This window comes from Macaca fascicularis, chromosome 8 (assembly GCF_037993035.2).
Source record: "Macaca fascicularis isolate 582-1 chromosome 8, T2T-MFA8v1.1".
NCBI lineage: Eukaryota > Metazoa > Chordata > Mammalia > Primates > Cercopithecidae > Macaca > Macaca fascicularis.
This window is the reverse complement of record NC_088382.1, coordinates 76,871,576-76,887,602: the sequence shown is the minus strand read 5'-3', so window position 1 is coordinate 76,887,602 and position 16,027 is coordinate 76,871,576. Positions and strand designations below refer to the sequence as shown.

The following is a 16,027-nucleotide window of genomic DNA, read 5'->3' as shown; positions in this document are numbered from 1 at the left end:
ACTCTAAGTAACTTCTATGCAATGTCCTTAAAATGTTTAAAAGCTGGAAACAAGTTGGAATAAAATAATTCTAAATAAAGAAAATCCAGCACTCAAAAGGACTTCTATATAATTTGAGAAACATTAGCACAGGCATTCTGGGTAACCGTTTTATCTATCTTTACCTTTTCAAAATCTTCAGTTGTGAACTGTCTAGAAGCTGCATAAAGCAGCCCTTCAGGATTAATGGCTTTCTTCAAAGTATGTTGCATAGTAGAAAGAAATGGGTGGCAGGGAGATGACTCATTGCAGTTAATCAATAAACCAAATGCCTCCACAAGGTTAGCTGGAATCAAACTGCAATCCTACATCAAACCAAAAAGTAACAGGCAAACATTAAACTTTGTAATTTTCACAATTTGGAAATAATTAATTACAAAGTAATTATTATATGTTGTTATTATTCGTTATTTATCATATTAATTATAATTTAAGGTAATTTTTTAATAATCTGGGAACTTTTTGGTGATTGATTTTTTAAAGCCTCTTTACTGAGTATTTTTGTATACATTATTCATTAAAGCCTCTCCAGCTACCTATTCAAATAGTAATTTCCAGTGAGCAGATATCTGGCTCACTACATGGCTAAAACACATTACAATTTGTAAACAACTGAGTCATCAGGTAGTTCTGGTACTCAATAAAGTATAGAAACAGGTTAATAACAAAAATATTGAGATGTATTAAATTTGTGACTTAATTCCTTGAACAACATTCTAACAATAAAATATACATATACCTTACCATCTGACCAATTAGAGTGTTGATTTTCTGTGCATTTCTCCTTGAAGATGAATCCATATCAACAAAAGACCAAAAACTGCACTGAACTGGAAAAGTCATCTGTTGATCAGTATCCTCCCCAAACTTCTTTCCTGGGATGTACACTGTGATGTTTCTGCTCTCCAGAACTAAGTCAGAAGATATTATCCATTTGTTATGTAAGTTAATTTTGGTCTAAATGTCTACAAATTAATAACATATTATATAGAATTATACTGTGCAGACTTTGGATAGTGAAAGAAAGTAAATTTGATTGTTTTGCAGGACAATGCTCTAAGTTCTGCCATAAAAAATACATATTTGAAGCCTTATGTGTCCCATGACTTGATGAGAACCAGGAGTCCAAAGCACATAGCTGGAATTGTGGCGGGGCACCTGAGTGGACTAGGCAGGGGGCTAAGAGATTGGTCATATAATACAGATTTACAAGAGAGGCTAAAATTAAATCATGTTCTTTTATGTGGGGAAAATGATAGAAAGCAGGCCATCCATGTGGGAGTGAAAGAGGAAAAGCCAGAGATAATATGAACTACAATGACTGGGGGAAAATACATCTCAAATTCAACATGTTCAAAACCAAATTCATTGTCCCTCCACCTCCCACTTAAAACCCAAACAAAAAATATGGAGCATTTTGGGAGGCTGACATGGGGGTATTGCTTGAGCCCAGGAGTTTGAGACCAGCCTGGGCAACGTGGCAAGACTCTGTTACTACAAAAAATTAGCCAAGCATTGTGGCATGTTACTGTGGTCCCAGCTACTTGGGAGGCTGAGGTGAGAGAACTGCTTGAGCCCAGGACTTCAAGGGTGCAGTGAGGTATGATGACACCACTGCACTCCACCCAGGGCAACACAGTAAGACCCTGTTTCAAAAAAAAAAGAAAGAAAGAAAGAAAGAAGAAGGAAGAAGGAGAATAAGAAGAAAGAGGCCAGGGCCATCACGGAGGACCACGTATCATTTGATTCCATTTATAGTCAGCCATCTATATATAAAGGTCTGTCTGCATCTGTAGATTCAACCAACGGCTGATGAAAAATATTCAATAAATAAATAAAACAATAACAACAATAAAAAACAACACAGTATAATAATTTGCAAAGCATTTACATTGTATTGACTATTATAAGTAATCTAGAGATGATTTAAAGTATATGGGAGGATGTGCATAGATTATATGCAAATACTCTGCCATTTTATATAAGGGACCTGAGCATCTGTGGATTTTGGTATCTGCAGAGGCCCTGGAACTAATCCCTGGAGAATACTGAGGGAAGACTGCCTATGCAATGTTCAGAATAGGCAAATACACAGAAACAGAAACAAATAGTGTTTGCTAGGGACTGTGTGGGAGTAGGTGACGGGAGGCAGGGACTGGGGGTTGACTGCTAATGGGTATGGGGCTTCCTTTTGGGGTGATGAAAATATTCTGAAGTTAGTGGTAATAGTAGCACAACTCTGTGAATATAATAAAAAGCACTTTACTGTATACTTTCAGTGGTGAATTGTATGATGTGTGAATCTCAATAAAACTGTTACAAAAAATGTAATAGTAGTATTGCCATTCTAAATAAAGAAAAATTAAAATTTTATATTGCCATAAATTTTACCTTTTATCTTTATATTGTACAATACTTTTATCTTTATATTGTATAATGCAAATATATGTGCATTTATCTTATAAGTGGAACCGATAGTACTTTGCACATGCATATGTATTTTGTTTTTACCAGAACAGTGGAAATACTGCACAAAACAATTTTTATTTTACTTCTTGATATGCATACATTTCACCAACACTCTCTACCTTCAGCTTACTGATAAGTGAGGAATGACTGAAAAGACAAGGCTATGGATTTGCCCTATCTTTCCCTTTCCTCCTGTGTCATCATTTTCAGTGTAAGTGGTTGGCAAATACAGGGAACCAACCAAGTAAGAAAGAGGATGATAGGGCTACTTGGTAATGTGTGTTTCTTGAAAGGCCATTGCCTTCTTTCTGCATTAGAAGCACACTAGTTCAAATGAAAAGCATGGCCACTTGGGGTTATTAGCACTCCCTCTTACTCAGTTGAAAATGTGTTGATATGGAACTATAGGCACTGGCTTATAGTGCACCTATGACACATGGGAGTCCAGCAACAATCAAAGAAAGTACAAATTGAGTGTGTTATGAAAGCTGCATAGTGATCACAAATGCTGTATGAAATGGGGCAGGAAGGCACAGTAAAAACAGGCATCCATGTGTCTCCTCTACTCACAGTCAAGTCCATTATCTCATGGGACTTCCTTATACTACAAAGATAAAATTATTAAAAATTTGAAGATGATGACAGCAGAGTTTTAAACCATATTCCAAGCTCTTGTGGGGAGAGGACATACTAGCAGGGCCAGCTTCATGAGTGTGGAACAAGTGCAGTTGTACTGAGGCCCTCCTCTGTACCAGCCAGATGTTCCACCATCCTTTGATGAGAAAAACTCCTTTTCCCACTGACTAACTTTGGTGCTGTAGTCAAAAATCAATTGACTATAAAATGTGGGTCTATTTCTATAGTCTCTGATATGGTTTGGCTGTGTCCCCACCCAAATCTCACCATGAATGCCCATGTATTGTGGGAGGGGCCTGGTGGGAGGTAACTGAATCATGGGGGCAGGTCTTTCCTGCACTGTTCTCGTGATAGTGAATAAGTCTCACAAGATCTGATAGTTTTAAAAAGGGGAGTTTCCCTGCACAAGCTCTCTTCTCTTGTCTGCCACCATGTGAGACGTGCCTTTTACCCTCCACCATGATTGTGAGGCCTCCTCAGCCATGTGGAACTGTAAGTCCAATAAACCTCTTTATTTTGTAAATTGTCCAATCTCAGGTATATCTTTATAAGCAACATGAAAACAGACTAATACACCCTCATTTTGTTTTTATTGATTTTTGTTTTTTTTTTTTTTTTTGTAGAGATGGGGTCTCAGTGTGTTGCCCAGGATGGTCTGGAACTCCTGGCCTCCAGCAATCCTCTTGCCTCAGCCTCCCAAAGTGCTGGGATTCCAGGTGTGAGCCACTGGGCACAGCTAATTTCTGTATTCTCTTATAAAGTGAAGCAATATGCTGTGTGCCCTGAGCACACTTGTACATTCATGCTGGTATGCCAAGAAGGCAAGGCTCTGACTGCTCTTTGCCCAGTCCATGGCTGTCCATATCCTTGCTAGTTATAAATCTGGCCCAACCAGCATTACTCTAATACAGAACCAAACAACAACATTATAAGGAAAAAACTCTACAGATCAATATCTCTCATGAACATAGATTTAAAAAATCCTCAACAAAAATAGTAGCATATCAAATCCAACAATGTAGAAAAAGAATTATACAGCATGACCAAGTAAGCTTTATCCCAGGTATGCAAGGCCGGTTCGATATTCAAAAATCAATTAATGTAATCCATCATATCAACAGGCTAAATGAGAAAAATCATATGATTGATGATGGCAGGAGGCAGACAGGTTCCTGGGCAGAGAGGGGCAGGTCCCTGGTGGAACCCAATCTTCAGGCAAGAGACAGCTTGAAGCCTGAAAACCAGGCTGCCAGTTCTGGGTGGAGTCCACCACCTGGAGTGAAAATGTCCTTGATGCCTTTCAGCCAATCAGATGGTGTTTTTCTGGGCCCACCCATGGACCAATCAGCATGTACTTCCTCCATTCTTAGCCCATAAAAACCCCAGAGTCAGCCAGACTCAGACACAGGTTGGGACTACCTGCCTGTGGGTAGGAGCTACACACTTCGGGTCTCCTGTCCACTGAAAGCTGTTCTGCCATGCAATAAAACTCTTCTCCACCTTGCTCACTCTCCAGTTGTCCACATAAGCTAATTCTTCCTGGACATGGGACAAGAACTTGGGACCTGTTGAATGGCAGGTGCAAAAAGGGCTATGACACTCTCCTGGCAGGCTTGTTGAGTGGCAGGCAGGAACAAAAAGGGCTGTAACACTTTCCTAGTCAGCTTGCTGAGCTATGAGTGGTGACACATTCTTTTTTGTTGGACTGCGGGACTGAAGATCAATGACCCTTCTGGAGGCCCAGACCTCAGGATTTCCTGAGTCAGAGCTGTAACACTATAATCCTCCTGCCTTCTGTCGGCCTTGGGCAGCTGTCCCATGACAGAAAGTAGCAATGTGCTGGGCCAGCCCAGGAGCCATGGGCTGGAGTGAGGCAGTGGACTGAAAGAGCTGTTAACATGTGCCCCCCATCCACTGAGCTGTGGGCAACAGGAACGAGAGACCTGTAGCATGCTTCCCTGCAACCCCTTGGGGCTCCACTGTTGCTGGTGTCTCCAAGTTTTTGGGTGCCACCCTGTTCCCCTCATCCAGACACCGGGGCCCTCAGTAGAAGCCACTTGCAGTATGCCTATTCCAGCTACAGCCACGCATGAAGCCAGCACCTGTGCCAGCACCTGGAGCTGCCTGCCCTGCCACAGCAGCCGGCATGCCTGGCTATGTGCAGTGGCTGGACCCTGTGCTTGCTCACTCACACACCCCCTCGCTGTTCCATTCCTGGCTTGCCCTCAGCAGGCATGGGATCTGGACTGGTAGTGTAAGCCAAGTGCAGCCTGCTGGGCCGAGTGAGCAGAACATGCCCAGCAGGCAGGAGTGAAACTCAAGCAGAGGTGCTGCTGGACATAGAGGTTTCTGGCTTGAAAAGCAGCACCCGAAGGATCCTGTGACATCATCATATTAACAGATGCAGCAAAGCATTTGACAAAATCCAATATCCATTTATGATTAAAAAAAAACCCTCAGAAAATTAGGAATAGAGAAGAACTTCCACTGATAAAGAATGTCTACAAAAAATGTACAGCTAACATCATACTTCATGGTGAGAAACTTGAAGCTTTCCTACTCAGATCAGGAACAAGGTGAGGATGTCCTTTCTCTTAACACCACTTTTCAACTTTATACTGGAAGTGGTAGCTAATGCTATAAGACAAGAAGAGGAAATAAATCTGGTCCATTACAAGCTCATGTGTTAGCACACTGAGAGCAAAGGCTAAAACTGTGCATTTGCACATTAAATTTCTGTTTTTGCTTATAAAACCAAAATGAGAAATGGCATCTAACATAATTTCTCAAACCCTCAAACATCTGCAATACTATCTTAACTGTTAAGTATCTCAACATGGATGAGAGTATAAGTTAAACAGGTGAAAATTAATTTTACAAATATTGTTTACCTGATTGAAGCTGTTCAAGTTTATCTTTTTTGTGTGAGGCCAAGTCTCCTATAAAGCAGATACCACCTTTAGCTAGCAGAGCACTGCCAGCCTGAATGCTAACTGCTCCAGTTCCATACTTATTCCTGGATAGAGTGGGAAAAATTTCAGCAGAGACTAGATGACGTATGCCACGGGGAACAAGGTTTATGCTAAAATTCAGAAGCCTAGGGAAAAAAAAATAAACTTTTCATTACTATTACTTAATTTTCAAAAGTCACAATGTGTTACATTAAATTTAATTTTATTCTATGTTTACTGAGCACCTGTGATACACCAGCTATTGTGCTAGGGATAAAAATATATATGACTAACATGGTGAAATCCCATCTGTACTGAAAATACAAAAATTAGCCAGACGTGCTAGTGCATGCCTGTAGTCCTACTACAGGAGGATGAGCTACTCAGGAGGCTGAGACACAAGAATCATTTGAACCTGGAAGGCAGAGCTTGCAATGAGCCAAGATCGTGCACTCCAGCCTGGGTGACACAGTGAGATTCTGTCTCAAAAAACAAAACAAAATTATATACAAGACTTGGACCTTAACTTAGAAAGCTCACAGTCTAAAAAGAGAGATATAAAAAACTAAAACACAATGTGATAAGTACTAAAAAAAAGTCTTCATCCTGGTGACAGAGCAAGACTCCATCTAAAAAAAAAGAAAAAAAAAGTATTTAGAACATCCATGGTGGCCAGGTGTAGTGGCTTACAACTGTAATCCCAATACTTTGGAGGCTGAGGCAGGCGGATCACTTGAGGTCAGGAGTTCGAGACCAGCCTGGCCAACATGGCAAAATCCCGTCTCTACTAAAAACACAAAAATTAGCTGGGCCTGTAATTACATACCTGTAATCCCAGCTACTGGGAGGCTGAGGCAGGAGAATTGCTTCAACCTGGGAGGTGGACATTTCAATGAGCCGAGATCACTTCACTGCACTCTGGCCTGGGAGACGGAGCAAGACTGTCTCAAAAACAACAACAACAAAAGAACATCCATGGGAGTATTATTTCTTCTTGGAAGGGAATCAGAGAAAGTTATAGAGAGATGACATTTGAATTAGGCCTTCTTTTTATGGATTGCTTTCTTTTGCCTATTCAGAATTTTTGCATTAGGCTTTCTAGCGTCCCATCAAAACTATCACTCTGCTGTTTCTGTATCATGGCAATTGTGGGGTTTTTTGTTTGTTTTTGTTTTGTTTTGTTTTGAGTCTCTCTGAGGCACCAAGGCTGGAGTGCAGTGGCATGATTTCAGCTCACCGCAACCTCTGCCTGTCACTAGGCTGGAGTGCAATGGAACAATCTCAGCTTCCAACCTCCACCTCCCAGGTTTAAACGATTCTCCTTCCTCAGCCTCCCAAGTAGCTGGGACCACAGGCACAAGTCACCGTGCCGGCTCAAATTTTTTTTTTTTTTTTGTAGAGATGGGTTTCACCATGTTGCCCAGGCTGGCCTTGAACTCCTGAGCTCAAATGATCCTCCTGCCTTGGCCTCCCAAAAAGCGCTGGGATTACAGACAGAGCCACTGTGTCCAGCCAAATTTTTTTTTTTTCTTTTAAGAGACAGAGTCTCACTCTGTCATACAAGCTGGAATGCAATGATACAGTCATAGCACACACAGCCTCAAACTCCTGGACTCATGTAAGCCTGCCTGCTCAGTCTCCCAAGTAGCTGGAACTACAGGCATGAGGCGCCTGTCTGTCTCATGGCAATTCTTGATATGTCATTTTGGTTTCTAACCTCTTTGCTAATTGCCTCAGTCTCTTCATATTCCAAATTTAAATTCTGAAAAAGGAACATGATTACCTCAGCCTAGCTTTCAAATCCTTGCCACAGAAATTATAGCTTCCTAGTGCAATCAACTATGATGAGTAGACATAGACGTGCGACACAAAAGGGGGTGATACAAACATAGGCATAGACATGCAATGCAAAAGAGGGTGAGATGTGGATAGGTAGATGGTATAAAATATGTCTAGCGCATGTACCATTTTAAGGAATTTGGATGTTTGAAGATATATAAAATGAGACAGCGATATTTAGAAAGAAACCTTTGCAAGCCTATAAGGAGTGGTTCTCAACCACAGCCTGCACTAACCTTACCTGGAGAGATTTAACAAATTCCAATGCCAAGTGCCACCCAAAACCACTTAAATTAGAAACTCTGGGGGTGAGACACAGTGATAAATATTTTTTAAAAATTCTCTCAGGTGATTCTAATAGGCAGCTAGGCTGAGCACTTAGTGATATGGAACAATGAGCCTCAAATTTGGCTACACATTGGAACTGGCTAAGGAACTTCTAAAACTATTGATACACAGAAAGTCACAGAATACAAAGTCAAAATACAAAAATCAATTGTATTTCTATATATTCATAGTAAACAATTGAAAATGAAGTTAAGAAAACACTACCATTTTAGTAGCATCAAAAATATCAAATATTTTTAGAACCAATTTAACAAAATATTTGCATGACCTTTATAAAAACATCACTGAGAGAAATTAAAGAAGATCTAAATAAATAGAGAGATATGCCACATTCATGGATTGGAAGACTCAATATTATTAAGATGTTAATTCTCCCTGAAATTGATTTATAAGTTTAATACAGTTCCAATCAAAATACTCAAAAGCTTCTTTTTGGTTGGTATTAACATACTGATTTGGCTGGGCACAGTGACCCACATCTGCAATCCCAGCACTTTGGGAGGCCAAGGCAGGAGGATTGCTTGAGCCTGAGAGTGCAAGACCAGTCTAGGCAATATGGCAAGAGTTCATCTCTACAAAAAACTAAAAAGTTAACCAGATGTGGTGGTGCATGCCTCTGTTCCCAGCTACTCAGCAGGCTGAGGTGGGAGGATCACTTGAACCCAAGAGTTTGAGGCTGCAATGAGTCATGACTGTGCCACTGCACTCAAACTTGGGCAACAGACTGTGACCCTGTCTCAAAAACTAAAAATAAACTGATTCTAAAATTTATTTAAAAATGCAAAGGATCTAAAATTGTTTTAATCTTTAAAATGAAGGATAAAGTTGCATTACCTGATTTCAAGACTGAACATAAAGCTACAATAATCAAGGGAGTGTAGTATTGGTATAAGTATAGAACAATAGATCAAAGTATTACAAAAGAGAGTTCAAAAAGATTTACATCCAGTTCAATTTTATACCCAGATTCTGCCTAGTTCAATTGAATTTGAACAATGGTATCAAAACAATTTAATGGGGAAAGGAAAATCTTTTCAACAATTAGTGTGGAAAAATTGGATAAATGCATAGGACAAACATTAACTTTAACTCATACCTCCTACCAATCTCTGGGAGATTAAGGCAGGAGGATTGCTTGAGCCTGAAAGTTTGAGACCAGCCTAGCAAGACTTATCTCTACATAAATAAATAGTAAACTAAAACTATAATGCTTCTAGAAGAAAACATTTAAAAACTTCATGATCTTGGGATAGACAAAGATTTCTTCTTTCTTTTTTTTTGAGACAGGGTCTCGCTGTGTTACCCAGGCTGGAGTGCAGTGGCACAATCTCTGCTCACTGTAACCTCCGCCTCCTGGGTTCAAATGATTCTCCTGCCTCAGCCTCCCCAGTAGATGAGATTACAGGTGCGCACCACTATGCCCCACTAATTTTTTTTTTTTTTTTTTTTTTTAGTGGAGACAGGGTTTCACCATGTTGGCCAGCTGGCCTCGAACTCCTGACCTCAGGTGATCCGCCCACCTCAGCCTCCCAAAGTGCTGGGATTATAAACATGAGCCACCGTGCCCAGCCAGACAAGGATTTCTTAAACAGAAGTAAGAAAACACTAAGCATAAAAGTAAATAATAAATTGAATTTCATCAAAACTAGAAAGTCTGCTCATCAAAGATACCTTTAGACAATTTTTAAAAAGCTTTATACCTGGAGAAAAATTTTATAATACATATATTTGGCAAAGGACATGCATCCAGAACAACTAAACTAAAAAATGAACAAACACTTTATAAAAACAGACACTTCATAAAAAGAGATATACGAGTGGCCAATAAGCACATGAAAAAGAGTTCAAATCAATAGTCATCTTGGAAACGCAAATTAGAACAATGACATATCATTTCATTTCCACTAGTATGGCTAAAATGAAAAGGGCTCACAACACCAAATGTTGGTGAAGATGGAAACAAGAGGAACTCTTTACATTGTTGGCAGGAATGTAAAATGGTACAACCACTTTGGAAAACTGGCAATTTCTTTTCTTTTCCTTCCTTCCTTCCTTCCTTCCTTCCTTCCTTCCTTCCTTCCTTCCTTCCTTCCTTCCTTCCTTCCGTCCTTCCTTCCTCCCTCCCTTCCTTCCTTCCTTTCTTTTTCTTTCTCTCTTTCTTTTCTTTCTCTTGTTCTCTCGTTCTCTCTCTCTCTTTCTCTCTCTCTTTTCTTTCTCTCTCTCTTTCTCTCTTTCTTTCTTTCTGAGTCTTGCTCTGTTGCCCAAGCTAGAGTGCAGTGGCACTGTCTCGACTCACTGCAACCTCCACCTCCTGGGTTCAAACAGTTTTCATGTCTCAACTTCCCAAGGGTAGCCAGTTCTACAGGTACATGCCACCATACCCAAATAATTTTTGTATTTTTAGTAGAGATGGGGTTTCCCCACATTGGCGAGGTTGGTTTCAAATTCCTGACCTCAGGTGATCTGCCTGCCTCAGCCTCCCAAAGTGCAGGGATTACAGGCATGAGCCACTGCGCCCAGCCAACTGGCAGTTTCTTATAAAATTATAGGCCAGGCACAGTGGCTCATGCCTGTAATCCCAGCACTTTGGGAGGCTGAGGTGGGTGGATTACCTGAGGTCAGGAGTTCGAGACCAGCCGGGCCAATGTGGTGAAACCCATCTTTACTGAAAATACAAAAATTAGCCAGGTGTGATGGCACGTGCCTGTAATCCCAGCTACTAGGGAGGCTGAGACAGGGAAATTGCTTGAACCTGGGAGAAGGAGGTTGCAGTGAGCCGACATTGTGCCATTGCACTCCAGCCTGGGCAACAAGAGTGAAACTCCATCTCAAAAAAAAAAGTTATACATCTACCTTATGACCCAGCAATTCCACTCCTAGGTATTTACCCAAGATAATGAAAATACATGTCCACAAAAAGGCTTGTGCAAGAATGTTTACAGCAGCTTTATTAGTAATAGTCAAAACATGCAAAACCAAATGACTTCCACTATGAGAACAGATAAACAAATTTTGGTACATTCATATAATGAAATGCTACTCATCAACAGAAACAATGAACTACTAATGTACACAACTGGATCAATTCAAAAATATTTTGTTGAGTAAGAGAGAGTAGACCCAAAAGAGGATGCACTGTATGATTTCATTATCTGAAGTTCAAGAACAGGAAAATTAATCTATGGTGACAGAAATCACCAGTGAAGATAGGAACTGATTGGAAGAGGGAAGGAGGGAAATTTCTGGGGTGATAGAAATGTTCTATAATAAGATCTGATTATTTCACTGTGTGTAAATTTTACCTAAAAAGAAAAAACAAACCAATCACAGAGCCCCAAATATCATTTAAAAATGTCAAAAGATTAATGGCAAACAGAAAAAGAGAGAAAGACCTTAATTTACATGCATTACAAATCAATAATAAAAACAACATAATAAAAACAACGATCAAGAATGGGCGGTTCGGCCGGGCGCGGTGGCTCAAGCCTGTAATCCCAGCACTTTGGGAGGCCGAGACGGGCGGATCACGAGGTCAGGAGATCGAGACCATCCTGGCGAACACAGTGAAACCCCGTCTCTACTAAAAATACAAAAACTTAGCCGGGCGAGGTGGCAGGCGCCTGTAGTCCCAGCTACTCGGGAGGCTGAGGCAGGAGAATGGCGTGAACCCGGGAGGTGGAGCTTGCAGTGAGCTGAGATCCGGCCACTGCACTCCAGCCTGGGTGACAGAGTGAGACTCCGTCTCAAAAAAAAAAAAAAAAAAAAAAAAAAAAGAATGGGTGGTTCATAGAAAAATAATACATGTTTAGTAAGTTTTATATGATGCCAAAATTATTTCCAATTAAATAAATGCAAATTAAAATAAAATACAATTTTCCACCTATCAGATGGCAATTTTTTTTTTTTTTTTTTTTTTTTTGAGACAGAGTCTCTGCCGCCCAGGCTGGAGTGCAGTGGTGTGATCTCAGCTCATTGCAACCTCCGCCTCCTGGGTTCTAGCAATTCTCCTGCCTCAGCCTCCTGAGTAGCTGGGACTACAGGTGCGTGCCACCACGCCTGGCTAGTTTTTTGTATTTTTAGTAGAGATGGGGTTTCACCATGTTAGCCAGGATGGTCTCGATCTCCTGACCTCATGATCCACCTGCCTCGGCCTCCCAAAGTGCTGGGATTACAGGCCTGAGCCACCACGCCAAGCCCAGATTGCAAAATTTTAAAGTGTATAATGAGGTGAGAGGATTGCTTGAGCCCAGGAGTTCAGCCTTAGCAACATAGGGAGACTTTGCTTATATAAAAAATTAAAAAATTAGCCCACTGTAGTGGTGTGCACCTGTAGTCATAGCTACTCAGGAGGCTGAGGATGGAGGTTCACTTGAGCCCAGGAGGTTGACACTGTTGTGAGTCATGATCATGCTACTGCATTCCAGCCTGGGTGACAGAGTGAGACCCTGTCTCAAAAAATAATGATAACAAAAATATAAGTTTGATAATACCCAGAGTTGGTGAGGCTGTGAGGAAACAAATACTCTCATATTCTGTCAGTAGAAGAATAAAGTGGTACAATCTGGGCATTTGGTACCATATTTACATCACCAGTGGCAATTTAATTTTAGCAAAACATAATCTGTTCAATTAAATTACTGTTAATTTGAATTTTATTTTTTTCTATTTTAAATTCATTTTGTAAATTTATTTTTTGCTTTGAAACTGCATACAAGATACTAAATAAGGAGTTTATTCCTAGCTTTGTGAATATTTAAGCAACTTTTTAAGGAAAGGGTACTTGCTAGTGGGGAGCCACAAAATGCTAAGTAGAGGCTTACTCCAAAGTTAGGATGATATTCCCCCCAAACAGTAATTATGGCACTTCTGACAGGCTTATTTGGATGCAGTGAGTCAATATTATTGATGGAATATTGAAGAAAAATAAGAAAATGGTTAGTTTGTTCCTTAGGGGGAAGATTATTCAAAACAAAGTACAGAAACAGCATACAGAGCTAGGGATAAGGGGAAAGGAAGGCTGGGAAGGATGCAATTATTTACAAAGGTCTGAGTGAGGAAATAGTTTGAAAATTGGAGTAATTCGACTTAGCACTTATCAATTTATCTTTCAAAGGTTTTGAATTTTATTGATAAAGATTGATTTAAGTACTTATACTGGCTCAGAAAAATTCTAAATATTCTTCTTGTAATAATGCTCATGGAAAGGATGTATGCAAATCTGTGACCAATTAATATTTGTAAAAATTCATGTCATGTATTTACCTGTCTATGAGTAGAGTATCACTTGTTATAATTAAAATATCCAGGCAATCTTCTAGTTCCTTGTTACGGTCAGTTGTCTGTACTAGACTCATCAACAAACAGAGCTTGAGCAAATTGTAAGTCCCAGGAGGGGTAATTTGTGATGCAAAGATATTGGCAAGAATTGCTGTAAACTTCCAGCATGAGCTGGAAGTTAAGGAGAGGAGACACCTGAAATTGTCACTAATTCCTGAAGGAACTGAAAGTAAATATTAACATATATATTAGAAAGGGTTTTAAAACAAGGCAACATTATAGATATTTGACTCCCTTTATATAAAATGTTATCAAATTATAGTTCTAATAATACCATATTCTTTTTTTTTAGAGACAGGATCTTGTTATGTTTCCCAGGCTGCTCTTGAACCCCTGGCCTCAACTGATTCCCCTGCTTTGGCCTCCCAAAGGGCTATGATTACAGGCCTGAGCCACCATGCTTGGCCTTTAAATTCTTAGAATGATATTAAATTATGATTCGAGGTCATGCTAGTTTACCATTTCTACCTCAGGGAATGTAATACAAGGAAGAAGTCACCCTTTGTGTCCACATAGATTGGCTGTGGGTTGCAGGCAAATCCCTCATTCTTCTCCTTTTAAGATCTATGAGAGCAAACCAGTTCATGGAGTGCCTGCATTGCTGTGTTTGCTCCTATATTTCTATGTATCACCTTCAAAGAGGAATAATAAGCAGAATGGGAAATATTTGAATGTTGCTGTTAAACAGAAAGATTTACATTCCACTACTTTGAAAGCACTGTACTGTAGTATACTGTAAAATTCTAGATCTTCTCCATCCTCTCACTCTCCACCTCCTAAAAGGAATGAGTGATTTATCCAATTGGTAATGTGGGTGGAACAGCTGTGCATGTATAACCTAGTCCCATTCTCCTTCTTTCTGGGCTGCCATCAAAAAGCAATGATTTCCTCTAACTCATACATGCCCATGGACTAAGAGAGGCCTACTTTAGTTCAGCTCTTGCCACATTTGGGTAGTTAAATATGTCTCATTCTGGAGTTCAGCATAAGAAAGCACACTCTCCATCTACAGAAAAGTCATGTTCTGCTACCAAATCAATAAATTTTAAAACACTTAGCAGAAAATATTTAAAAGATCACTAAACCCTCTATAATCCATCAGTGCTTTCTTTCTTTAACATTTTTGTTCTTTTAAGAAGCTTTTCTCTTCAAGAAAGTAGAAGTATTTAGAATCTACTTGCATTTAAATTCAACTTGGGTGTCTATTACTACTGATGATTACCCACAGTATGGAAGCTAAAGAAACTTCATCCTGGGCTGGGCGTGGTGGCTCATGCCTGTAATTGCAGCACTTTGGGAGGCCGAGGTGGGCAGATCAGGTCAGGAGTTCGAGACCAGCCTCGTCAACATGGTGAAACCCCGTTTCTACTAAAAATACAAAAATTAGCTGGGCGTGGTGGTGAGCACCTGTAATCCCAGCCACTCAGGAGGCTGAGGCAGGAGAATCCCTTGAACCCGGGAGGTGGAGGTTGCAGTGAGCCAAGATAGCGTCACTGTACCCCAGCCTGGGCGACAGAGCAAGACTCCGTCTCAAAAAAAAAAAAAGAAAGAAAAAGAGAAAGAAAAGAAACTTCATCTTGGAAGCTAATCTACCACGTTGACTTCTGGTAAACCCCAGATCTGTGAATGCTGGGAAATTGCCAGTTGATCTATTGTTCCTCAAGCAAGAGCACATACTTACCATAAATCCTGCCCTTAGATCAATCAACCTTGATAATTAATACTTACTGTAAATCCTGTCCTTAGATCAATTCCTATCCAATCCCTCGGAAGCGTGTGTACTCCTTCCCTATATAATTCCTGGGTCTGGGGTAATAGCATGGAGATCCACCTGTCTTGCGGCTGCCCAAGATCATGCTTCTGTCCTTAAGTTCCCCAGTAAAACCATCCTATAATGACAAGCTGGACTTGTCTGCCTGCTTTGGTTCCTCAGGTCCTTCTGCATTTAGGGATCATTTTGAATATATATAGCCCATTCAGGGAACATACAGATTACAAAAAAGTCCAACTCTATTCAAGATTTAACCAGCCTTTTCTATATTTAGATACTTGTGAGCCAAGTTGAAAGAATAGGTCTGCTCTCCACTTTTGTTTACATAATGCTAACGCATGTTGGAGTTGTTAAAGGAAATTATCAGTAATAAAGGTGATATTTTGGTCCTCATCTGCCTTTATCTTATTTCTTGATTTGGTTCAGAATTCAGTTGAATAAAAGGATGCTTTTTTTTTTTTTTTTTTAGACGGAATCTCATTCTATCACCCAGGCTGGAGTGCAGTGGTCCAATATTGCCTTACTGCAATCTCTGTCACCCAGGTTCAACCGATTCTCCTGCCTCAGCCTCCCAAGTAGCTGGGATTACAGGCACCTGCCACTGTGCCCAGCTACTTCTGTATTTTTAGTAGAGATG

The 16,027-nt window shown here is 40.2% G+C and overlaps 1 protein-coding gene across 3 annotated transcripts in view; it reads right to left on the bottom strand.

The window, feature by feature from the left end:
- The window catches only part of MCMDC2 (minichromosome maintenance domain containing 2), a 52,747-nt gene that overhangs the window by 26,022 nt on the left and 10,698 nt on the right, over positions 1-16,027 (bottom strand). For 2 of the 3 annotated variants that reach the window (XM_005563459.5, XM_073998876.1), the window contains 4 exons: positions 13,545-13,782; positions 6,036-6,241; positions 784-950; positions 165-344 (listed from right to left, as the gene is read on the bottom strand). In XM_005563459.5, coding sequence (XP_005563516.2) covers positions 165-344; positions 784-950; positions 6,036-6,241; positions 13,545-13,782 — 791 coding nt within the window. Of the gene's footprint in view, positions 1-164; positions 345-783; positions 951-6,035; positions 6,242-6,921; positions 7,037-13,544; positions 13,783-16,027 lie in introns of those variants that run through there. The other variant, XM_073998877.1, reaches the window with a different exon arrangement.